The following is a 26,337-nucleotide window of genomic DNA, read 5'->3' as shown; positions in this document are numbered from 1 at the left end:
GGGGCCAGGTGATCCCTGGCATCCTTCCCCTGCCATTCCCTCTGCTTTGTTACACTATTTCATATAAGAAACAGGCTCTATTGCATATGCACAGTTGGGCTGGGTTTTCCTCAGGAACACAACTAGGTGTATTTTGAGAGATACAACAAGTAAATGTAAGAACTAATGTATCAGAACATATTCCTGATTCTGCATCGAGTGACCAGGGAACCAGCATTCCCAGGTCTGCTATAGATTTTCCCTGTGACTTGAACACCTTGCCCCACTCCAAGCTGATAATATTGACATTACAGCCAGTGGAGAGAGAAGATTGTGGTGTTACAGCTGTAGAGAATAACACGCAACCTTTCGGCAGGATCAGGACCAATCATTTCTAGACAGGGTCAAATGCAGAAAAGCAGAATCTGTGGTGCTGACCAGGTTAGCAATGGTCAATAGGGAATAGTGATGGTCAACAGGGAGTTCTAGCTTCTTTGACACATTCTTTTGCTATATGAGTCAGGACTCAGGTTGGTTATTTACTCAGACTCAGCAGAAGCAGACAAGGTTAAATCAGCCCTACCCTAGACTCCAAAGCTGACACTTGAGTCAGTCAGAGGAACGTTAACGAACACCAAGATAGCTTGGTTGGGTGAAAAAAGGAAAAAAAAAAATCTAGCAGTTTATTTAAACGAACTCTCTGCTGCATCAAATCAGCATTTTTAGGTGGCCTGTTGTCAGTTTTGTATCAATTGTTCTTAATTATGTCTCTTTTCCTGTGATTCTGTCTTTTTTATATATATATAGCCAAAGCATTACTGAATTTGTCTGTAGAAAATCCTGACACCGTAGTTAAAAATTAAGTTTGTTGCTTACCAGACCTTTTCTGTGATCTACAAAGAGGCCTTGGAAATCTTATTTTACTCCAAACGCACTCTCATTCTCTGAAGTTGATGTTCTTAAAAATTATTTTAACCTGGTTTGCAATGGTGTAGGTAATTTAACTACATTAGTATGAAAAACAATTTTAGTTAAGCTTATCTCTGTGCATAATGTAGGAAAGAACTAACATTTATCTTCTGCTTGATTTTTTTTTTTTTTAATTAGGCATTTTAAGTGTTTTTTACCCTAAGGGATTGTAGGGACAGCTGGAGAATTGCAAAACTAACAGTGTTAGAGACTAATGAAGCTTGATGTCTTGAGAAAAGAGGTTAACTTTATTATCTGAAAAATGTATATTTTTGCCCTGATTTTTCTTTGATTTATACTAGTTTTACCTATTTGATTTTAGTATATGGAATAGGTCCCCTTAACGATACCACCTGCAAATGAAGGCTAAAGATGCAGCAGCTCTGCCTTATCCTGAGGATGGAAGGTTTCCCTGACAAGGTTCTCAAGCAAATAAGATCCCTCCAGCAAAAACAAGAGAGACTTTATTATTCCTGTTTATGGCTGAGGTAAAATGAAGTAAGACATGTCTCCCTCTATTTAGAGGTGTTTGCTTGATTTTTCTTTCTTTATGTAATTCAGTCACTGGCATTTGGACATTTATAGCTCATAAACAGAAAGAGGCTACAAATGTTCCCCCTTATTTGCTGTGGCATCAGTCATCCCTGTGACGCTAACGTGAGGTGATGAAGAAGGTTCAGGCTAGTAGCTGTTGAGCATAATGACAGAAGGCTTTTCTTTCTGGGAATGTCTTTAAGATGGCAGCAGCTAGAAAAAAAAGTGTTGGCAAATGTACCACTGTTAATCAAACCCATCCATCTGCCATATGGAAAAGTATGTCCAAAGGTATGGAATGGCTTCCATATGAGGAGTGGCCGAGTAAGACGGGGATCATTCAACTTGGAAAAGAGATGTCTGAGGGTATATACTGTAGAGGTCTGCAAAGCTCCCACAAAAATCTAATGGCACTGAAGGGATGTTCAGCAATTTTGGAGGGTATGGCAATGTCAGTGATACTCTGCCTCAGATTTGTCTTATTTGACTTCTTGTTTCATTCTGTCAATGTGTTCCTGGCCTTGTGCTTGACATTTGGCTTATTTGTCCTTTTGTTTTCTTGTTGTTGTTTGGTTTGATGTTTGTTTGTTTCCCATGCATTTTTGCAGTTTTTCATTTTTTGCTCCATTTTAATTCATTGTTCTTATCAGCTACTTTTAATCGCATTCCCCTGCACAGAGCAATAAAAGCATTTAGAGTGTTTTTGCACCTCTGGGGAAGTTTTATCTGAGTGAGGAAAGAGGAAATCCCCTGAAGTAATTTTTACAAAGTTCCAGGATTGCTGCTGCAAACCTGTTTCTTGCCCAGCTAATTCGAGGTCACTTGAACTGGAACATGCCCAGCAGTGTATGCTTAAAACCACACCAGATGTGCTGTGCTGTTTTCTAGTCCATGCTTTTTAAATAGCAAACCACTCCAGCCCACATAGAGCCACTGGAGTTGTAGTATGTGACTTCAGTCAGAGGTGTCTTAATCTCTCGGTTTGGGGATGTTCTATGTTGGATTTGTAGGCAAGCGTGTCTGAGGGCCGCTTCTGTGGAGCTTCATCTTCTTCAGAGGAAAGCGGGTACCCTGTCAGGCTGCTCTGACCGGCAGGTTTGATGGCGCAGGAGGAGGCACAGTCATGCCTCTCCCATCTCTCAGTGTCGCCATGTCCCCTTTCCTCCAGCCTGCAGCCCGTGGATTGGCATGAAAGGGGGAGAGAAGGGGGTTGCAGGGGAGCTAAGGCAGCCTTGAGCTGTCCCTGTCTAATAATTTGGGTGCCTAGTTAAAAGACCTTCCGCGGGAGCTCTGCTAACTGATGGGAAGGAGACCTGCTGCACTTCAGAGATGCTGGGGGAGGTGGGAAGGTGCAGGAGAAATCAAGGGTGGGAGCAGCACCCATGTGGGGACTCTGCAGTGCCCTGGGGGCCCTCGCCAGTCCCCCAGTGCTGCAGTCCATGCTTGGACTTGCACTGGGAACTGGTGTGGTCCCAGTCGTAGGGACCGGTGATGAGAAACAGTGATTAAGAAAATCTCCTCTGGTCCCCATCTATTTCCTTTAATGAATAGTTTTCAGGCAGAGTTGCAAATGAAGCCTCATGGGTTTAAGAGGTATTTCCAGCTGCGTTGTAAGTATTTGTAACATAATTTTATAACTCAGGCATTCCAGCTGAAATGAGATTTTTGCATACGTGTCTTTCTCTCCCTCTCTTTTTTTTTTCCTTTTTTAATGTCTGAGAAAGTTCCTAATGATTCTTTACTGTCCACGGTCAAATGTTGTTTATTTTGCACATGGCACTAATACTTCTATAACACCTTCTCTGACATTATGAGTAAATGGGCAGATTTTGTCACTACATCAAAAAAATCACTGATTCTGCCTCTAAATTTAGATGAAAAGCTGTAATTATTCTGCATAATAATGACTACATTTTTTTCTGTCTTTAGTCTCATGCTTATTTCCTAATTTTTGTGTATTTGCAATATTATGTGTTCTGAAAGTTTGCAAAACACAAACAGCACATAACTCTACGAGCAAGACATAGTTCCATACTGCTATTTAATTATGCAAACAGCAGCTCTAGTTACTTCCAGAGTTGTCAGTTTCTTTCCCTCGTTTTATCTTGGAGTATTCCATGCATCTTTGTGCACCTATAGGTTGCATTTCTTCCCAGTGTGTTTGGGTATTGTCAGGGTATGGGATTAAAGTTTGAGAGGGGGAATTGCAGGTCCCCGCTGCAGTTAACTGTGCTAGTGTGGCTGGCCTGGTGTGTGCAGCAGGGAGCTGTGCTTCTTGCCGGGGTTCAACATCTCACACCCTCCTGGGGGCATTTCCCCCTGCAGTCATAAACAGCAAGGGCTACAGCCTCCCTAAACCCTTTCAGTACCATCAGCTGACTGTGTTTTTATCCCATATTCTGTGCAAGCATCCTGATTCACCCAAATACAGGCTTACGTGGGGAGGGATCCATAGTTTGAAGGGAAGAGGGTTTAAACAGGGCTACAGTGACAAACTTGGCATTTGTGTCCCCATGCAGGGATGCGACAATGGTAGCATCTACCAGTTCTTGCCAAATTACCATGCTAACAGAAGGAAAGGCTCCTGGGCCAGGCAGGGCTGTGCTGAACCCTGCCCCTGTTTCCAAGGAAGATGTGAGCAGTTCCAGCCATTCTGCTTATTTATCTTGCCCTTTTGGAGGAGTAGCAGAGCTGCTTGCCTGTCAGGGGTGAGGCTGAGATTTAGATGCTCTGCCCTTATCTTTCGTGAACCTTCACTGAGTTGTTCAACATGCTTGCTCTAGTTTTCCCATTTGTTAATGGAAATATATTTATACCTGTTCTAAGAGTGCTGGACACAGTAACTAGCTTATGCTTGCATTGTACTCTACCCTGAGTACTTAAGATGCTATTTAAGACATAATTTCTTTTGGCACGTTTCCACTGAAGATAGCAAAGCAGCTTCTGCTTTACACAGTGAGTGTGTTTTGCCACAACTCTGAAAAGAGTGTATTTTACTAATAAATTATCCTCGTAGCATATTCTGCTATGAGTTGGAGCATTTCCTAGCCGTAAGGCCTGCATGAAGGAGTCTGTCTGCCCACCTTATACATGAAAAAAAAAGAAGATAAAGCATTGCAGTGCGAATTCCAGAACAGAGAACTTATAAGGAGTGGCATGTGCCATTGACAGTGTGTATATTCTTTAGTACATAAGAGAGCTTTCTAGAGAGGTCTGCAGTATAAATGATGAGCAGTTATAATGAAGTACTCTCCTGGCATGATAAGAGTCTCAAAAATTTGTGCCTTGGTTTGGGTTTAGGTCTGAGGTAACTTCTCAGAGAACCACCCATTTTCTGTAATCAAGTGTGAATAAATAACACCACATTGGTTCATTAGCATTGGTTAGTTCAGGAGACTGATGAGCTGACACTATGGGAACCAAGCCCAGGAAAAATGCAACTATCGTGCTGAGTTTGATTTTGTGAGGTTTTTGTAGCTTTTTACTTCTTTATCCTTTGCTGCAGTTTCTGCATAAAATTAGAGGAAGTCAATATATTCTGAGCTCTTACAGCCTTGGCAAGATCAGCATTGATTACAAAAACATGAACAGAAATGTCTTTGTCCCTAAACAGTAATAAGCAGTGGCTGAGACTGCTTTTCACTGGAAAGATCACAGCCAGAAGCATCTTGCCTCTCCTCGTTTTAGCATTGAAACAAATGAACCGAGAGCAGCTCTGCTGGAGGTTATTGTTGTTCACTTCAGGACCAAATAAAAAACTTTTGTATCCATCACTTAAATACTGTAGCCAGTCATTAACATTAGTAGGTCTTTTTTCTTTACAGGTCATTTGATTATCCTGCTAGATATTTGTGCTTCTGCAATGACAAGTGTTGCATTGCAATAAGGTTGTCTAAGAAAAAAAATGCGTAAAATAATTTCCTTCTTTTATAAATGGGAAAAGTGCTGTAGGGAAAAGGTGTTGCTCCTCTCTCCAGGGTCGCTGCATTTCCCTTATAAGGAAACCTGATTTACAGTGAAATGTTTTGGAAGATGGGCAAGGGACCAAGGCGAGCGCTAACAGTGCCAAGGAGAAGCGGGAAATGAGGGAGAGGATAAGTTGAAGGAAATTCTCTCTGCTTTTAAACAGAGAAGGAAAACAAATTGGAAGTGTGGGTGGTGGGGGAGATGAAAACACCTACGTCATTGTAAAGCAAGAGCTCTGGTTTTAAAAAGGAAAAAGATTATATGGTGAGAACTCATGTTCTGATAACTTCAGTAGCTTGAAATCCACAAAAATGGGGCTACGTGCTGCTATGCTGTGTTTGCTTCTGGCCTTCCCCTGCATTTTTTTCCCCTCTCAGGCCGGGGTTCATTCTGCCTGCCTGCTGTGTCTCAGGGTCGGCAGCTGGGACAGAGAATGGCCAGGCTGCTGCTGTCCTGTCCCTGCCGGCAGCGCCCCTCTCCCGTCTCCGTCTCCCTTCCCCTCTCCGTCTCCCTCTCCTCTCCTCCCTGCAGGGTGCAAGGGCAGAGCAGGGCTGCTGCCTCCCAACCCCATCAGTGGGTGGGCAGAGTCTTCTGCATCCCACCATGCAGCCTTCCCTCGCTGCAGGGTGAAATCCTTCCCAGCACCTCGCCAGTTCCTTGTTACTGGTGCACTCCTTGTTCATCACTGGTTGCAGAAACAGGTATGATTTCCCTACTCCAGCTCAGAAGGATTTTTTTGACTTAATCAGACCTCTGACTTTGGTCCTGTTGTTTCACTGTCATGACTGAATCTTTTGCCCGTCCAGGAGAGATACAACTTTCAGTTCCCAGTTAACATAAAAGCAAGTCTACAGTTTGACACCAAAGATCTATCTGTCCAAGCATCCTGTATCTTGGAATGGCAAGCAGTACCTGCTTGAGAAAGAGTATATTGCAAGGTGAACCTTTAGTCCTGCTTCCCCAGAAATGTTCTCCCAGCCTCCAGCAGTTTGTGGTCCCTAGGTCTCTTTTGTACTTGATGGCTCTCTGGCATTTTGGAACACCAAGATCTTGTCATTTAACCCTTTATTTTCTCATGTGAGGCCCTTCCTATTTTATTCAGAACTACCTTTTTTTTGCTTAAGAGTCTTTGGTGAGGAACCTCACTGAACAACTTTGGACAACCTGATCTGTAGTTGCCCATATCTGTTGTGAAACCTCATTAGAAATTGGTGTCTTTTCTGGTCCTCTGGCCTTGAGACAGTTTATGCAAGAGATTATAGATGATGTTTGTAGTCATTTTACCTATGATGTATGATGAATTGACTATGTGTTGCTGTTACTTACTATATATTGCTCTTCTCTTTGCCAATTTTTTTTCTATAGTCTCATTTGCTGATACTTCAATTTGAGACCAATGTCAGGAGTGCCCCATAAAGGAGAGTCCCTGCAGGATAAAATCCTTTTGCCCATTTTGATTTTTTACTGGTAATGCTTCCTAGTTGGTCTGTGTAAGAGTCTAGGATGTTGTTTAAACAACATTATGCTGCTGCTTCTCTGAAGTGGGTGAAGCTCAGAAATCAGCATTTCTGAAATATTGCTTTGGTTTCCAAAATTAATTTTTGGCTTCACAAAAATGTAATTTAAGACTATGTTTATTTCTAAAGGAGAAAAACAGGCAACAGCTGATATTCTGGTCAATTTACACCATACAGAACAGAAGAACTAAGGCTGAACTCTCATTAGATGGTCTTAAAAGCTTGGAACCCTTGTTGCAACTATAAAAATGTTAGAATAATTTACATGGCATTAAAAAATTCAATTGAAGTGCCATCAGATTAACTTATATACCATTTCCCATGTAATTTAATTATGAAGAAACCAAACATAATTGCAAAGCAGTAATATTTTCAAAGAGAATAAGGTCTGTAGCAAAAGGTAATATCTTCTAATAGCCCAGCAGACTATTCTTGTTTGTAACTGAGACAACCACAACTACAGCACCATCACCATGGATTTGTTTTCATTCTCTTCAGGACTAAATTTTCAGCTGAGCTGCTGTTCTGAAGGAAAAAAAAAAAAAAAAAAATATATATATATATATATATATATATAGTATTTTTTTAAAAATTATGTCTGTGCTTTGCTCCAAATTTGATTTAAAATGTTACATGTAATCCAGATCATACTGAAAAATGCGTTCACAGAGGCACAGGCAGCAGCAGGAGCGATGGCAGGAGGGCACTCGTATGGTTGGCAGCACAGTGAGTCCTTGTGCGGAGCCGAACTGGTTCTCACTGCGTGGGGCTGGCAGGACCCACATGCCGTGGGCTGAGCCGGTGGAGGATGCTCCAGAGCTGGGCACAGGCAGGCTGTTGGCTTGTTTAGATCTGCATTTGTTTAGCTTTTTTTTCCAATAGCTGGTAGTTACTGAAATTGGTTCCTAAAATTGAAATTATTTCTTCAAGAAGTAAAGCAAGACTTGCTTAAGTTCTTGCACCTCCTGTGAAGTTTCTGTTCCTGAGCTCTAAGCAGGACTGAACACTGTCTGTTTTATCAAAGCCATTTCTGAACTCTGAAATAGTGTTTGAGTTTTCAGTTACAAAATCTATAAAAGGGAAATACTTTAGTACCTGATTTTGTTGTACAACATAAGAGAAATCCTTATTTACATCTTGATAGAATATCTTGGGGAAGATGCTATATGCTTCCCAATTTGGAATTCTACTCAAATAACTCAATTAATTATTTCTCTAACTGACTTCTGGCAGTTGCCAAGCATGAAGAATTAAATCATCTCTTCTAAGATGTGTCAGAAACATACCACTTTTTAGAGCCTCCATCAAAACTTGGCATAGCATTACAGGAGCAGCCCGCCACTGCTGGGCCTGCCTGCTAATTAGGAGGAGAGGGACCATTTGCAGTATCGCCCCCTGAAGCTTCCAGAGCAGAATCAAGAAATACCACAGGTTTGTCAGCACTGCCTGTGGCCAAGGTGGAAAATATACGTACATCTTCTGACTGTAACACCTGTTCATTTCTCCTACAAAAGCTACTGTTACAGAACTGAAGTCTGTCTTTTCCTCTGTCACCAGTGAATAGATTGTTACAGTGGAAAATGTTTTCAATTTCACATAAAAAGCATCCCAGCTGGAGTCCATTTCCACAGCCACGTACTGGGGGGAGGAGGAAGGTTTGGAGAGGGTCTTTCAGGTCTTTTTGCTAGGTACACACCTCGACATTGAAAACTCTCACCAATTTTATCACTGCTTCACAACTCTGCCTTCCAACGCCACATGAAAGTGTCAGTGGGTGGCTGACACCTGCTGAAGACTTGCTGTCCATCTCCCCTCACTCCACAGTTCCTCCTGCTGTTGGCGGTGACGCAGGAGAGGGGATGACTTCTTCTGCAGGCTGGGGTGAGGAGAAGCCCAGGATGACCCACACAGGAAGGTGCAATGCCTGGGGAATTCAGTATATCAATATCTATGAATTCTAGAGCATCCCTTTGTAAGAGGAGGAAGTAACCTCTGCTTGGTGCGGTTGTGCTGTCAGTGGATTTGCCACAGAGCTACAGGTTTGGCCCTGGTGCTGGGCTTGCCCACAGCTCCCCAGCATGGTCCCCCTGGAGCCAGCAGTGCCCATCGATGACCCTGCCAATAGCCAAGCCTGTGCGATGCCCTGGGATGCAGAGCCCAGAAGCAGAACAGCAGCCTGGGGACCAGCAGCACATTTTTCCACCCTGAAATACTTGGTTAAGTGAATACATTTCAGCAAGTTAAAGTGACTTAAATGATCCCAAATGCCTGCAAGTTCCACCTTACGTGTTTTCTTATTGGCTCACAAGGAGAGATCACTGATACATTAAATGCTTCCTAAGCCAAAAAAGAAGAAAAACAATCTATTCACTGCAGCCTGAATACCTTTGATTTATGAATCTCTGATTCATTGTGACAGCTGCTTAAAAATTCATGTCAAACTCTGCATTAAACATGGCCAGAAAAAAAAAAGAAATATTTTAAGTAACAAGAGTACCACAAAATACAGTTATCATTGTGGATATGTGTAATGAAAGGCATCATTAGTGTTTAACTCACAAGAGAAGCATCAGTACAAATTACCAGACACTGCTTATTTTTTGAAGTCTGTTGAACACGTGTACTTGGGTCTCGAAATGCATCTCTAACATTGATGACTGATTGCATTATTGCAAATGTGTATAGTTTTCATGTATGTCAGAGCTTCCCATGTGTCATTAGATACTGAAACTGAGATAATACAAACATTTTGTTATATAGGGGAGGAAAGGGAAATAAATGTTATTTTCTTCTCAGTATTGAGCATATTTGAGATTAAAAATTGGGTTAATGACTTGATTGATCAAATAGCATTCTTTATAGTGCCTTGGAGAAATTATCATAAACTCAATAAAATGTAAAAAAAAAAAAAAATCCTCATTATTATTTGTTGCTGATTTGGTAATTTTTTTTCCAAGAATGCTTCATTACAAGTGGTAATGTTTTCCAGGAAAATAACCAGATAGCCTGCAATTTGAATATATTAAGGGTTTGAATAAATAAAAGCAGCTGCTTTCCTCTTGCAATAGCTGTGTCTTCCACTTTGCGTTTCTAAACATAATTTTACTTAGCATACATCTATGGCAATTCACTTAGTATCTTGTGTTTTGTAAAGTATGTGAGAAGGCCCTAGGCCCAAGGTGGCAGTAGGCAATCCTGGCAGAGAGCTGTAAGGAGGAGGGAGCAGAGAAGGGAGGCGTGTGGCTGCATTCCTGTTCAAAACCAGTGGTGGTTCCACCGTGAACTGAAGCCACAAAGTGCCCTGTAGTTTAATCAGAAAGGGCAGGCGATGAAAAACAGGAATGAGGTTAAATTTATGCAGGAGACGAAAAATTCTTTCTCCCTCTTTTTTCATAATGTTAATATTGAAGAAAGAAGATAGGACATCACTGTAGCATGCTTGTTTTATTATGACAAAAATATTAATCTCATAATTGAACAATTGAATGGGATTCTTCATTTGCAACATGTCATATCTGGTGTGTGCCCATTGTTTACAGTTGTCTAGAAATATACTAAGCTATATTCAACTGAATTGTAATTGAACGTGTTATTAAAGTTTTTAAAGAAATCTAAGATTAAGGATAATTAAACAGTTAAAATACTACCTATATTTTCTACTGAAAATGGTTTTGTCTCCCATTTGTACAGGCTTTCAGCTAACAGCATTCATACAGTGTCCCAGATTGTACAGAAGGTGATGTTAGAGGTCCATGCTGGACAAGGAGTGGGTCAGAATGGTGGCTTTTGAGAGGAGCTGATGAAAGGCATTTTTAGGTTGTTTTGGCCGTAGGATTTTTCACCATAGGTTCTTTTTGGCTGTCTGTGAAGTGGTTGCTCTGGCGCTTTGAGGTGCTTGGGTTTTCTTGTAGAGTGATTTTGAAAATTTTATTTTCTTTAAAGAAACAGAAAAGAGCAAAGGAAGGCGTGCAGGCAGCTAAGCACTGCTCCAGGTAGTTTGTCTTATTGATGGCAGGAAAATCACTGGCATGGCACCGGTGCCCTTCTCAGCCACTTTGAGACTGGGCAAGTTCTCCCTAGGCTGTTAGGGTAATGTTGGCGTCAACCTTTTGTAATAAACAGGTATCAGAAGAGTTGCAATGGTAGATTTATCTTGGCTGCTGAAGGAGGGCTCTTGCTAGACAAATAAAGGGAAATAGCTGAAAATTGTTAATGCTCTGTGGAAGAGTATCAGCAGAAAGATTAAGTTTCCTATTGTAGATATCTACAACTCTTTTGACTCAGCCATACGACTGATTTCCACCTGTTTGATGGCCGCCTTGTTCATAATCAGGGAAATGTAATGATGGGAAGTCTCACGAGAGGAAGAGTGGTGCAGTTTGCACTTCTACTCCAAGACTTGAGAGAGGAGGCTTCAGATCTCAGATTTGCAGCAGACTTCGTGTGTGAGTAGCAACAGTCTGTCACAGCTACTTCAGTACCTCCAATTGATCCAGACACCCAGCAGAATTTGATAGAGTTTCCACCGCAGTTAGCGTTTTCCATTAAATGCCGCTCACCTCTCTGCTTTAGTAGATATGAAATCTTGCTGGACACCTCTGTGTTTTTAGCATCCAAATACCTTTGAAAACCTGATTTGTACTCCCCAGGGGTTTTCAGTGAAGAAACATTCGAGCTGGACCGTGAGAACAGACACAGTGCTGCACCAGCGAAGCTGGGGTTGGATATCAGCTTGGAGGGGGATGCTGTAGGAAACACAAGCCACCCTCTTGTGTCTCCATTCTCAACCGAGATATCCCTTCCCGCCTCCACTGATGTCCTGAGGCAGGACAGTCAAAACAGAGGTAGCCATGGGGTTAACAACATGCCAGCTGATTTCCTGGGATTTCAGCTGAAATTCTGAAACCCCACCCCAGCATCTCTCTGACTCCAGACACTCCGTTTGTACCTTTCTAAATGCCAGTTTGTGATCATTTAATATGCAATTGTTTATAGCATGTTTCTGCATTAAAATGTGTCTTGTTTGTCCATAGCTGTTTAGTACAATTCAGGATTTGACCATTGCAACACATAGCTTAGGCATAAAAACTGTCTACGCACTTATTATGTGAAATAGAAGAAGAGAATATCCTTAATATTAAACTACGAAGATGTGATAGTTTATTTATAAAGCCAGAAAAAGTATTTAATGAGCTGTCCAGTCCCAGATAATTTTGCACTATATTTGTCATGTACAGAGAGGACATAAAAGAAAGGAAAAGTTGTTTCAGCAGTGTGTGATGCAAGCAAAATGAACCAGAAAGGAGATCTGATGCGGAGTCAAGGCTTGATAGATCGGTGGAGGGCACGTTGCACAAAGTCATGGCTTCAGGAAGATTTACAGGACTGTAGAAAGCCCCTGCCCCTTCCTGCACCCCTTTGCCACCCCAGCTGTGCTGACTCATGTCCTTGTGGGGCACAAACTGTGTTGGGGGCTACTCTGGCCTGCTGTAGCCTTTTTTGTGGAATAAAACAGTGCTCTTGGCTTCAAACTTGCATGGGTTGGTGAGTCCAGCTCCCAGCATGGGCTCCCAAATATCTGCGTGGGCACAGGCCTGTGGGGAGCCTCCAGCAGCACAGGGCAGTGGGTGAGGTGGGAACATGTTGAGCTGCTGTGGTCCCTGCAGGCATCTCTTGCTGGCAACTCCAGGCAAGGGCAGTGATGCTTTGGCATGTTCAGGCTGTGAAACCACGTGAAGATCTGTGATTGAAAGCATTTCTGGTCTGAATGTGGGGTTTGGAGGGGCTTCTCTGGCAGACTCGTGACCCTGCAAAATGGGCTGTGATAAATGTGTATGGAGTGTTGGATGGAAGGATGCTACGGCATGTCTCCCCTTCTGCAGTGCTTCCAGCAGTCTTGTCTAGATAAGCCTCAGTAGTGCTGGAAATCTGTGTTTATGTCAACTCATGAAACGTGTTTTACATATCTCACTGAGATTATAGAAACATACTATGTAACTGATTCTAAGTGAAACCTTCACCACATCCATTTGACTTACCTGTTGTGAAAACCAGCAGGAGAAAGGGAGAAAGTTACCATTTTGCCTTTTTTTTTAATGTTATTTTTTACCTTGCCACATCCTCTTGTCATATTATTACATGGCAATCACCTTTTTTACTTAAGGTTTCTTTTCTCTCTTGTCTGACAGGTCTAGAAGATGTTGTAGCAATAATGATTCCTGAACCCAAAGGAAAAGAGATAGTGAGCCTCCTGGAGAGGAACATTACTGTGATGATGTACATAACCATCGGGACACGCAACTTGCAGAAGTATGTCAGCCGGACCTCTGTGGTGTTTGTCTCCATCTCCTTCATTGTGCTGATGATCATCTCGCTGGCATGGCTAGTCTTCTATTACATCCAGCGATTCCGCTACGCAAATGCCAGAGACAGGAATCAGGTGAGCAGTGCTGGAATGGCTGTTTGTGCTTCCAAAAAGTCATCGTGGGATTCAACTTGAAATAACTTAAAAGTAAAATCTGAGGAAAAAGAAGCCAAGACTTCCACCAATATGGATGGGATTCTGGAAAAAAAGAAATTAATAAATATGTAGTGTATATATAAGGTGTGTTTTCCTCTGTGCAAAACACATAAAAAATAGACAGAAAGTTGATAACGTTTATTAGCATCATTCATGTAGCCAAGTGACATGGAAATACGTACAACTAGTGATCCTTGAGATCAAAAGGATGACTAAAATATAATGAGGTATATGAATGTCTGCGTGTGACACAAGGGTTCACAGTAAGTGAAGAAAGAAAAAAAGAACAGAAAGTATTTTCATTTTAAACATGTCCCTGTTCATTTATCAATGATCACTGAACATGTAAGTGCTGTAGCAATGACCACCATTATTATTACAGCATTGCTTTTGGTTTTGGCATCTTGTCCAAACCCCCAGAAAAAGATACAAAATGTATAGATCTGGAGAGAAGTCAACAGCAATGAGAATGAGCCATAGGTCCTGAGGCAATCTGGATTTATAAAGCACTATGCATCTTTATGGTAGTTCAGCAATGAATAATAAGAGCAATGATAATAATAAATTTAATCCTTTTCTTGTCTGGATGCAACTATCTAGGCATCAGCAAAACTGTGAAGCTCAGGCTTCTACATTTCATTCTAATGGTACGGTAGAAAATGTTATCAACGTATGAAATCTGAGGAGATAACCATTTTACTGCAGGGAAATAATGCACTGTAATTCAGAGATGTGTCTGGACCCTTAATAGGTAACTGTCAGGGCAGGGGGAGGGCTGCCTTGCTTGCTCAGCAGAAAAAGTAAAATTGTGAGTGTTAATAATAGTCTTGTAGAGAAAAGTACTGCCACATACTCTGTAATGTATATTTAATACATAAGGATGCCTTACCCACCTCCCCTATTGAAATTCAGGCATCCTCTGAGACACAGTTGCTCTGTATTTACAGACAGAAAGAACGTATTTTCCTTTAAAATGTACGGTATGAAATTTTGGATAGCAAGAATGAGACTGTCCCAGCTGGAATCTGAACATTAGTGGCAGCAGATTCGCTGTGACTGTAACAGCTGTGATAATTTTTAGATGCTTTGACTGCAAAAGCACATGTGCCTAATTTATGTCTATGAGTACCGTAAGTGTGCTTTCCATTGAGTAATTATACAGGCAGATTAGCACTGTAAATGGACATACATAAAGATGAAACCCAGTAAAATAAAAAGTTCATTCAGGTAATATGCTGTAGCTTGGAACTGATAGGTTTACATGTTCAAGTAGGTTTCCTTTTCAGTATTTTTTCTCCAAAATTTGAACAAGTCTAAGGTGCACAAACAATTGTCCTGTGCAGACATTTTTAAAACTTTGTCATAATGATATGGAGTAAACTACAATTTCTTCATGTACTTTATTCAGTTTTGCTGGATATCTCCTCTAATCTCTTCATTATCTCTTTTTATATGAAAAATGGTAGTGATAAACAGACAAAGCTCGACCACTTGTGCAAATGAGTTGCTGTGGTTTGTTTGTGGGTGGTGGTGTTTTTGTTGTTGTGGGTTTTTTGTTTGGGTTTTGTTGTTTTTTTGCTTTGTCATTATTTATTTGTTTGTTTTTCCCTTTAGTCCTGGCTATGGAATGTAATAATGTAGGTGGTTTAGAAGAGCTCAGCTTGCTCTTGCCGTTTCCATGAGGATTCTTCTGTTTCCCCAAAAGTTCTGGGTTTTTTTTCTTTTCTTTGACATATCTTCTTGTAGCAAAAGGATTGAATTAGAACATTCTATGTTAATATCATGGATGTTCAGATATATACAAGAAGAAAAGTTTGTGTTACTTTGGAGCAGGATTCTTTTGACACTGTGCTCAAAAACTTTTGCCATTATAACTTGCATGTGTCTTTTTATGAAGGTATTGTGCTTACTTGTTGGAAAGCCTTGCGTGTATTTTAAGCACCTTCATTGCTGGCCAGCTTTAGGAAAAATGCTTCCTTCTAGTTGTATTTGATGTACTCAGGATAAAGTTTATCCAAAGGGTAAGATTGAAATGGTTGGATAAACAGAGCATCAGATGCTGGGGGAACCAGCTGGCCTGTTCTGAGGAAGTTGTGTTCTTACCCCACAATGCAGTAAAATCTAACTGTGTAGACTGACTGCCCTGTTCTGAAAGTGGAAAACACTGTGACTCATTTATTAGACTTCAGTTAAAAAAAAAAAAACAAGCTGACATCTGAATTATTTCAAATCTCACAGTTTTAAATCACAGCATAAGTTGCTGATCAAGCAGTAAACCCAGAAGGAACTGATTTAATGATCCATTGAGAAAGCGACGAGTCCAGCTAGTGAGAGGCAACTAGAAATACTGAAGAATCTCCTGGAATAATTTCCTGTGGCTCCCTGCTGAGATGAAACCTGAACATACAGCATATCTGTCTTCAGCTACCACTCTTCCTCACCATGTGTGCAAAATGCGGGTTCTTGTGCCACAAGGAAGACATAGCTCACTCCCGTTAGGTGCCTGATTCTGATGAGTGGAGAATCAGGACTTCAAGAATTCTCAGTGAATTCCTTGGGCTGTTCATCCCCACTGGGCTGGGAATTTCTGTAGCAGAGCGCAACACTGTCTTCCATTGTGGGCTCATGTCAGCTACAAATATGGTTAGATTTCAGCTTTTATTTTAATACATTTAATTTTTAAGATGATTACTAGCACAGACAACTGTGCAGTACATGTGGAAGTACAAGGTAGGCAGTAACATTCAAGGTCTCCTCTTTTTTTCCCACCTAACAACATGCCCAGGAAGTAGGTGGTTGCCCTGATGATACACCCTTTTGATATGAAGAGGATATTTTTGTGTAAGGAAAGCGTAGCCAATCTGCTTCCCCAGTGGCTTGTTCCTAGAGCCCTCCTGAAAATGAGAGGGTTTCTCTGTGAAAGACTGTGGTAATCATTTGCATCAAGAGACATCAGGTTGCAGAGCTAATTGCAAGCAGTTTGGAATTACATGACAAGTTAAGTCCTGGAGATAAATCACCAAAATGTGATTTGCTGTCTCAGCCATGTAACAGCCAGGCCACAGACTTTTTTTTTTTAAAAAAAAAAAAAGCCACAGATGCTGTCAGTGTGTCAGATTTCATATTTCATGGGCAATAGTATCATTCTCTTCTTGTCGTCTTTGAGATAGGAAGATGGTGCACGGATGATGCTTAAGTGCCAGAATTGTTGGCAGGATTTCTTGCATGTCATTCCTTCCCCTTGGTTTGTTGGTAAGAAGGTGTTTCCTGTAAAATCAATTTGAAACCAGGTGGGCTCCGTGAGTTTTGCAGGGTAGTGAATGCTGAAGGGAGGGAGTGATCTCAGTGGGACTGAGGAGGGTCCTGTGTATCCTGGCTTAGTCTCCAGGGAAGTATCTATTTTAGTATGTGACTGGTAGGATGTCCAGGGCCAAGCAAGTCTCTGAGAAGGAAAACTGCTGGCCATGGCTTTGAATGAGACTTCTTGGTCACTGAATAGAGACATCACCTTTGAAGCAATCTTAGGAAGATGCTTCCCATGATGGAATCCACAAACTTGATCTGTGGTACAGATGCGTTGGATACCTCATCCTGATGGTGCACTTCATTCTGCACAAGGTGATCTCCTCCCTGCAAAGGCCATTTAGTTTATTTAGTAAGGCCATTAACAGAGAAGCACTTACCGCATTTTCTCTTCTGCAGCATTTATGGCCACTTTCTTCCTCAGGAACACACAAGTGATGCTTTCTATGCCATTGTCCTTTCTTTTTAACTAGTATCACTATCTCCACAAGACCACCACATCTGATGTGCTTAACTCTTTCCAGTCCAGCACTGAATGTTGCAGCCTTGCTAATGAGATTATGGGATTTATTATTATAAATCTCTAAGCCTCACTTTAAACCCTTAAACTGTTGCAATGCTTCTTTTAGGGGAAATCATTGGTTAGTGATAGCATGCCTTTCATTCAAATAGAGGAATCCTTTGAAAGTATGTTTTTACTCCAAGATATTCATGTTCTTTCAAAAACTAAATTATTCTCATTTGCGTGTAAGTCATGAACTTGTCTATTTAAGATAGATAAGAGAAAGCAAACATGAAAACAAGAAGATCAAAGATGTACATGAGTCTTTAATCTTGTCCTTTCCCCTGGAAGAACGTGCAAAAAAAGAACTGAGACATTTCATTAGTTTAAGTAATAATAATGATAAAAAGGAATCACAAGCAATTCCTGAAGCAGGACATAATGGCTCTTGTCTTGCTGTATGTTATCAGTCAGTCTTTGATTTACATTGGAGAAACAAATAGCTGGCAAGAAATGTTTCCAACTTGTATCTGATCCTTTTATTTAAGGGAGACCGTGAGAAAAATGTACCACAGAAAAGATGTTGTGTAACTCCAAGATAGTCCCTCACTTGTAATAATTAGTTATGTTGGAAAGCTCATATGTAAATCTCGTAGAAGCCAAGATCATTTTCACCTCGTTAGCCAGATCTGCAATTGCTCTCTGCTTTCACTATTCCATATGTTTTGTCAGCCTTCCATGTCTTTACATTCCAATAAGCTCACTCTCTATATTTAATTCAGTGATTTTAATTGAATCTGAAGAACAAAGCGGCAATTTGTTAATCGTATCTGTATGGTGATGAGGTCCCAATTTACAAACCACATCCAGCTTCCTGCCATTTTTGGCTTCATGCTCTCACCCCCTCCAGCTGGAAACCTTTCCTACTGACAGGCCCCACTGAACCCCAGCACAGGCAGTGCTCCCAGCCCAAAAAGTTGAATGTCTTCTCAGTCACCAGAGCTCCTCAGTCTCCCTCCTGCCTAGCACATGGCTGGAAACATGGATGGGGAGAGGAGGTGAAGAGTTTAAGTAATTTATTGGTGGCAAATTGGGATGCCAGGAGGAGGGTCACCAGTGTGGTCTGAGGACAGGAGCACATGACGTGAGGAAAGGTGGCAGGAGCTCAGCTTGCTAAGCCGGGAGAGGAGAAGAGGAGGAGGAGGAAGGGCTCTGCTTGTGGCCTTCAGGTGCACAACTGCTGGCTGGAGAGAGTGCAGAGTCAGACTCTTCTCAGAGGTGCACAGAAAAGGACAAAGGTAATGGTCACAAATTGCAACAAGGGAAATTCCATTTGCTTATTAAAAAAAAAAAAAAGAAAAACTGTGAGAGCAGTTAAGCACTGGAACAAATTGTCTGCAGAGGTTGTGAAATCTCCCTTCCTGGAGATATTCAAAACTTGACTGGACACAGCTCTGACTTTGAAGTTGACCCAGCCTTGAGCAGGGGGTGGGTGGACATGACCTCTCAGAGACCTTTCCAGCCCATGAGTTTGTCTCCACATTGCCTCGTTGTTGGGTTTGCACAAGGGAGCAGCCAAGTCCTTGGAGCACTGATACAGGCACAAACTCAGTAGGCACATGGTGCAGGGGTAGCTGTGCTGAGCAGTGGTTGTGTGAACTGTCCCATAATGTTCTCAGCCTCTTGCAAGAAGCAGGCATCTCCACCTTCAGCTTTTGAGAACAGGGATGTTTGTGTCAGGCTTTTATTGCATACTTTAATCCTGAGTGGCTGTGACCCTGCCAGCACAGTAACAGTGTTTTGGAAATATGGGAGAACAGTCAGAAATAGCACGTGGCAAGCAATTCATGGTCCACTGGAGGGAAAGATACAAAGGCAAAGAAAAAGCAAATGGTTATATATGGATAGGATGTTACTGCAAGACTGTATAGTGCTTTACCTGTAAGAAACTGCAGATGCTTTAGCCTCCTTTTTAGACCTTGCCTTTCTCTTATAAAGTAGTCAACTCTGTATTGCGGGAAAAGAGAACAGCAGAGAAGATGACTCATGTTTTTCATGGTTAACGAATTAATAGCTCGCTTTCAACACTTGTATCTTACTGAAGATCTTGCACTAGTTCTGGAACAGCACAAGAACAAAGACCTCCTGAATCTTAAGTCCGGTGTTCACTCTGCTTACCAGCCCAGGCCTCATTTAATAATGTATTCTTTACAAGTGTCATTAAAAACAAGAGGGAAGAAGCAGGATACCCAAACAGTGGATTTGTTACATGCATTGCTACTCATTGGAATAGTAAAAGTGCTATTGTAGCATCATGATGGCCTCACGTGCAGTCTGCACTGGAAATCCAGGAGAGTAGCTTTGCCTCCTTGGCTGTGGGTTACCAGTGAGCCGGGAAATACCTACTGTGCCCTTATTCTGAATATCAGCATGACCGACCTCATCTGTTTATACAGTGCTGTCCTGTTTCATGTACAGTCACTTCAGATTATTAAGAAGCCTAGGGAGAAAAGGTGATAATTTCTGCATGAGTAGATATTCTTTGCTTAAGAGCAAATTTTGTGTTACAGCGCCGACTTGGAGATGCTGCAAAGAAAGCAATCAGCAAGCTGCAAGTCAGAACAATCAGGAAAGGTGATAAGGTAATTTTTCAAATTGCTCATTACCAAATGAAACCCTGTACTGGAGAATTCCTGCAGACCACTGGGACAATGAGGCAAAACAGAAATGGCAATTGCTTATTTAGCTAGTATGTGTCCTCCAGGCGAGGGAGAAATACTAGTAAGCAAATTATGGATGGAATGGAGTAGAGAGAGAAGAAGATGATTCTGTGACGATGCAGAAAATCCTGGAAGTTTAAATATGCTAACTAAATCTGCATGCTCCCCAGGGCAAGTTTCCAACTGGAAATGTGTTGAAAGTCAGACTTGCCTGTCTTGAAGGGATTATTGGATTTGCAGCATGCATCAGTGACTGTTTTACTTTGTCACATAGGCTCTTGTATGAAGAGATTAGCTGACAAAATCAAAAAACGAAAATGATGGATGTTCTCTTTCCTGTAGGAAACTGAGCCAGACTTTGATAACTGTGCTGTTTGTATTGAAGGCTACAAGCCCAATGACGTTGTCAGAATCCTGCCTTGCAGGTAAGTCGAAGGTACTTTTAGTGCTGATATTCTCTCTTCAAGACAGGCTCTGTTCTCAGAGCATCATTCTGATAAGATTGCCTGAGAACCTGGGGGGAAGAGTGAGTTTATCATTTTGATTTATTCAAAATCTGTTCTGCAAAGTTACCCAGAATGCCTGTTTATTCAACTTGAAGTGAAAGTAGTATTAATGATGGTGAGAACCTGAGTTTAGCCTGACAGTCAGAAATTTCATCTGATCTGGACCTAATACAAAGTCTTTGGTAGGATTTTTACACAGAAGGTTTTGATTTCTCTCTTTTTCTCACTGCTTTTGTATCAGCCCGGAATAACTCCCCTAGAAGAATTTGCCCAACTGCAAGGTGAGCAGCCAGGGGTAGAACAGGCTCCTACTCCTGTGGAACCACTTCTTTTGCTGTCCTGGGCCATAACAAGGCTCTAGCAAAGGGATGACTTCTATTAAAAAAAAACCAGCCATAAAAAGAGATACTGAGCAGAAACAGTAAAGCAAGAAGGGAATGTGACAAAGACCACATTATCTATTGCTGGCATGAAAATATTCCCTGGCATGTGAGACATGGATTTGACGAGAAGAGCTTTTGGGCTTGTTCTTTCTCTTTTCTTCCTCTGATGTGGATGTGTCCTGTGCAGCACATACACTCACAATGATGTGGCACCACAGCGCAGCCTCTAACCACCCATAACAGCATGTTCATCTCGTTGTGCCATTGTCTTGTCTTCTGTGAAGTGTTAGCTAATGAAGGATTTCTCTAAGGAAATCAATTTCTTGGAAATTTCCTAGGAACAATGGTCCCCTAGGAGAGCAAGAGCAAGTGTTTGATTTCCCTAGAAATAGGAATCTCAAGTGTTATACATACAGAGCACAGATTTATTTTTTTTAGAGAGTTTTTCTTCTCCTAGAGACATGTTCACTGGCTTGAGAAACTGAAATATTTGTTTCTTTTCCTGCAATGTTGTTCCCTAATAGATATTTTAATGTTACAAGCTGTCCACTTCTATTCGTTCATGTGACTCATTAAATCTGTTTACTGCCATCACTAAATGGCAAACAAAAAGCAACAGATTAATCATAAATTTGACCTACTGTAAATCCCCCACAATGACAAATTGCATGTGAGCTTTTTTTTTTTCTACGAACAGACACAAACACATCACTTCATGAAGCAGAAATACAGAACATTGAGAGATTACCAGAAAATATGGACCTTCATTTGACATCAAGCCTGTTTTCATAGAAGCATAACAAAGCCTGGAAATTTCGCACAACAGACACAGGCAGTTTTGGGAAGTAGATACACAATAGCAAAAAATGCATTTCTGCTCTAGTTTTCACTTGTGTCTTGCCTCATAATTCAATGATGCTCCAGTCAGACTTCGTCATCCACACTGTTGAGTCAAGCAGAATGAATAGGAAACACATAGTTAACAGGTGATGTTCAGCTCTTGGCTGACTTAAAAGGTCGCCTAGAAAATGACTCATTCTAAAAGGTTAGCGGCAGTGGAACTGTCTTGTAAAATAGTCACAATTTGAGCCTCAGCAGTTTTGAATTATAAAAACTCAAAAGATCTTTCTCAAGCAGCTACTTCTCAAACCCTGGCTTTCCTGCTACACAAATTGTGAGGGCAGTATTTTACACATTCACGTCAGTTTGGACTTCCAAAACAGGAAATGGCAGTCATGACTCTTTCTGCTGTTGGCAGTGTTGTCTCCTCACGAAAAAAAAAAAAAAGTGGATTAACTTCTGTCTCTGTTAAGTGAGTAGGAGAGTGTTACATCTTGATAAAGACCTACAGGCTCTGTAGGTTTCTTCCTCCGGAATCCTCAGTTAAACCACATGCAGTTTCTACTGTGGGAACCTTGTTAGACTGCTGTTTAATAACAGGCTGGCTTTTCACCAACCAGCACAATGTGACACCAGTGCTGGCTGACCTTAGTGTTGCTATCCAGGAGGTGGTCAAGATGTAGAACGTTTTGCCTGCAAAGCCAACTATGCCCCAAGAGCTGCACATGAAGGGTGCTGCTTTGTACTGGAAGCACTGCTGGGAAAACCACCGCTATCAAGCACACTCTGTACAAAGCCCTGTATATCTTGAGATTTCTTTTTAAGGCTGCTGGAGCCTGCATCTCTTAAGAAATTAGTACTGAAGATCCTGCAGCCAATATTGCAGTAGAGTCACATAGTTGTTCACTAGTACATACTGTTTCCCCAAATGTCCTCTCTTTTCCGTTGGCAGGGAGCAGGCACTGGGATAGCTGGTTCTTACAAATCCCATGCTGGAGAGCTGGGAGGAGAAATCCAGTCAGCTTGTGCTTCTTCCTTTTTATCCTCTTTAGCCAGCTCCACAACTGACTGTATTAATAAACTTCAGTCTACAAAATGTATTAAATAAATAAAGACTGACACTTGATAAAAAAAAAAGTGTTGGCTTGCAGCTGGTTTTATGTTTAATGGTAGCAAGCATTACTGAAGTTATCTTTGAGGGCATTGACACAACATCAAATGTAACCAAGTTCATTGCTCTCAGAGTGACATCTCTTTTCATTGCCCTAGTTCCTTCTGCTTGTCTTCTTTCTCTAGCTTCAAAATGCCTTCGTCTTTTCTGCTCTGTCTTTATAGAAGTTACTGGTGCCACTGCTCCTAGTGTGTGCCTTTTACTAACTTTACTGAACTTCTACAGAGAGGCAAGATGATTCTTTCAAACTCATCTCTACTGAGTTCTTCATAAGCTCTTTTTTTTGGTTGCTTGATTTCTGGCACTGATAAATGCACTTTCTGACCTCATTGCAGCTCTTTTCCTTATACTGAACCTTCACTCCATGAACAGCTGTGGTTTCAAAGACCACTTCGCTTCTTTCTCTTTTTACTAGCTTCCTGTGAAAATTACTCATCACATATTTTCTCCCCTTTGATTCCTTCCTCTTGCTTACCTTCATCATCATCATCATCTTCTTTTGTCCTTCCTTCTTCCTCAAGAATAAACAAATACCATAAGTATACCCCCAAAAGTCCAAACCTTCTCACTGGATACTACAGCACTGCTCACTGAAACCCTTCTCAGTCCTCTGCTTCAGCCTTAAGACTAAGCCAGGCAACTGATGCTCTTACCCAGGGTCCCTGGGGATGTACCTCTTTTTCTGCTTTTGCCTCTGTTTCTCTTAGCTCATGCTTTTCTTCTGAGAAAAATTACATGACTGCTGGGTTTGTTCATGTGAAAAGCTGGGACTAGGAGTAGAAGGTGGGAGGAGAACAGTTTCGCTTAACCTGGGAAAAAAAGCTTCTCAAAATTGTTTGCAAGCTGAAAGCTTTACAATGGTTTCACAACAATCAAATTGTTATTATAATTTTGGACTGAGCCCACAATTATTTATTTCCTTGTTTGTTTAAAATTGCAGCTTTAAAGTACATTTAAGTACATTTAAGTACATTAAGTACATTTCAAACAAAAGAAATCTTCAGTAAAAAACCATGAAGTGCTATTTGGATAACAGTGAATGTAAAGCCCTGGGATTTTGAGGTTCTTTGCCTTTCTTTGCACTCTGCGAGCTGTACGCAGTGGCGAGCATTTGCAGAGGAGCGCAGGAGCGATCCCAGGAGGTGGCACCTCTGGAGCGGCCCAGGGGCACTGGCCGGGCACCTCTCCTTCTTGGGAGCTGTTTTTCCAACATGTTCTGCAACCTCCAGGGATGAAGACTCTTGCAGATTCCCCCGATAATTCGTTGCTGTGCTTCACCCTGACTGTGGTGAAGCTTTTGCTGTTGTGTAACCTGAATGTCACTTGCTGCAGTTTAAACACATCACTGTGTCTCTTATCCCTAGGAGGGGTGAAGAATAGTTGTTTCCTTTCTCCTTATGGGAGCCTTTGTTTTGTATGAGGATTGTTACGACATATCCTCTCCTTTCGCCTTCCTTCTCAATTAATCAGTTACATTTCTGAGAAACGTTTCAACCCATCCAAATGAACGTGGTTTTGCAAGGCATGTGGTTGCACAGAAGAAAAATAAAAGATTCTAGGTCTGGCTTTGGTTGTCAAAGCTGTGTCCCGAGCCAATGCTTGAAACATCTCTCATCTCCTTGTATGGGTCATTATTTCTGGACTCATCCATGATGCCTCTACCCTCTCCTTTCTTTTAAAACTTGCATCAGTCAGAACTGCAGAGGGAGACTGATTTTTGTTGCAGCTGATCTTTTTACATATTTGTCTTACCATACGATGGTGAAATATTGCAGTTGCTCTCTCATCTTACTTTGTGCTGATACATTTTGCCTGAATTTGGATGATAAACTTAACAAGACACCAAACAAATGACAATTTTTTGAAAGCCATAAGCATGTGTATAGTGCTATAGCTAATAATGAGTAAAATAACCTTTCAAATCCAAATCTGCAAAGCCTGCTACCTCACTTCTCTACAAAAAATGTTTTTGTGTTCCAAAATAGATAAGATTGCTCTAATTGGATAATGTGATACAAAAATTTAAAAGTGGAAATCTTTATCTGATTTTCAGTAACATTCCATTCTTCTGTAGATTTCTGTTGAATAATCAAGTTCCTCCTGTTGCTCGTATTACATCTGAAATTATGAGAGCCATAATACACTGAGCTACTTTAGTATTGGAAAGTGCGAAGTGACATGATCTGTCATGTATCTAAATTACTCAGCACTGCTAAGATTTGTTTTAGAACATTGGTTTTTGAAACCAACTTCAGGAACAGTAAACTTCAGTTTTTGAGTCTTTAAGGCATGAAAGTTCCAAACTTTTGGTGATTAACGAACATTATAAAATACTGTAATATGAACCACAGCTTGACTAAAGCTTGCAAAGCTTGAACTTGAAAATAAAAGGGGACTTTCTAGTCTGTGGTAAAATGGCTTGATAGAAGTTATGGTTTGTTTGGGTTTTTTTTACCTGAAACATTTTGGAAATCTGTTTTTTTTTTTCAAGAGAATAATAAATATCTCAGATTTTGCAAGTGTACTGATTATTTTGGCACAAATGTGCCTCAGACATTTGCAGTTAAACATACAAGTTTATGAATTTGAGTATAACATTGAAGAAATCAAATCACTGTCAAGAATTTAATAATTACTTCAAGTAGCTGAAAAGCAAGACATTGATTTTCAGTACCCTGCATAAATTAACACCCCTAAGAAATCCTGTCACTTAGATTTCAAAATGTTAAATTGCACACACCTGAGGACTTTCTTGTTGTGCTTTCCCCTGTTCAGAATGATTCCCTGCAGCTGTGCTGAGTATGTCCTTCCTGAGATAGAGGAGGAGTTATGCAGGACAGAAACCAAAATTTGGAGCATTGTGTTTTTACCCAGTAAGGCAAGACTTGTTTGGAAGGAGGGCTGTGAACGTCGGTAGCCTTTGTAAAGCAGGGGTTCAAACTTCAAGTATTACAATACTTCAGTTGTGTCAATCATGTTGACATACAGGATCAGATGAAGTTTGACACGGTTTGGTATTTCTGCCAACTGATATAATTAGACTAGCTTGAACTTCCAAGAACAGATTTGCCCTTTTCCGTAGCTGTGTAAAGTCAGACCAAGTACAGGAATGTGATAATTTGCCATGTAGCTTTGTTTGACAAAGGAGCCGTTTCTTCTACAAATAGTGAGAAAAACATGGCAGTGAAAATAAGAAGATTCTGAGATTTCACACAGTTTTGGCTGTGAATTTCTAATGTTATTTAGGACTGAAGCCAGATAGTAAATCAGCCAGCTACTATCTAGGCTGGTATGTTAGTAAGAGCCAGGGCTGCAAATCGATACCAAAGCGAGTGCATCTCAATATCTTCTGTCAAGTAGAAAGGCCGTGCATATCTTGTTGTGTGAGAGAGGCCATGACACAACACAGCAGCCCTCCCATTCAATT

General features: G+C 41.1%; 1 protein-coding gene across 1 annotated transcript in view; it reads left to right on the top strand.

The window, feature by feature from the left end:
* RNF150 (ring finger protein 150) overlaps nucleotides 1-26,337 on the top strand; it is a 122,243-nt gene that overhangs the window by 56,808 nt on the left and 39,098 nt on the right. The window contains exons 2-4 of the mRNA XM_082051330.1: nucleotides 13,154-13,404; nucleotides 19,861-19,932; nucleotides 20,353-20,435. Of these exons, the coding sequence (XP_081907456.1) occupies nucleotides 13,154-13,404; nucleotides 19,861-19,932; nucleotides 20,353-20,435 (406 nt within the window). The remainder of the gene's footprint in view (nucleotides 1-13,153; nucleotides 13,405-19,860; nucleotides 19,933-20,352; nucleotides 20,436-26,337) is intronic.

This window comes from Streptopelia decaocto, assembly GCF_964273445.1.
Source record: "Streptopelia decaocto genome assembly, chromosome: 4".
Classification (NCBI taxonomy): domain Eukaryota; kingdom Metazoa; phylum Chordata; class Aves; order Columbiformes; family Columbidae; genus Streptopelia; species Streptopelia decaocto.
Note: the sequence above shows the minus strand (reverse complement) of the source record. Positions and strands in the feature narration are given on the sequence as shown.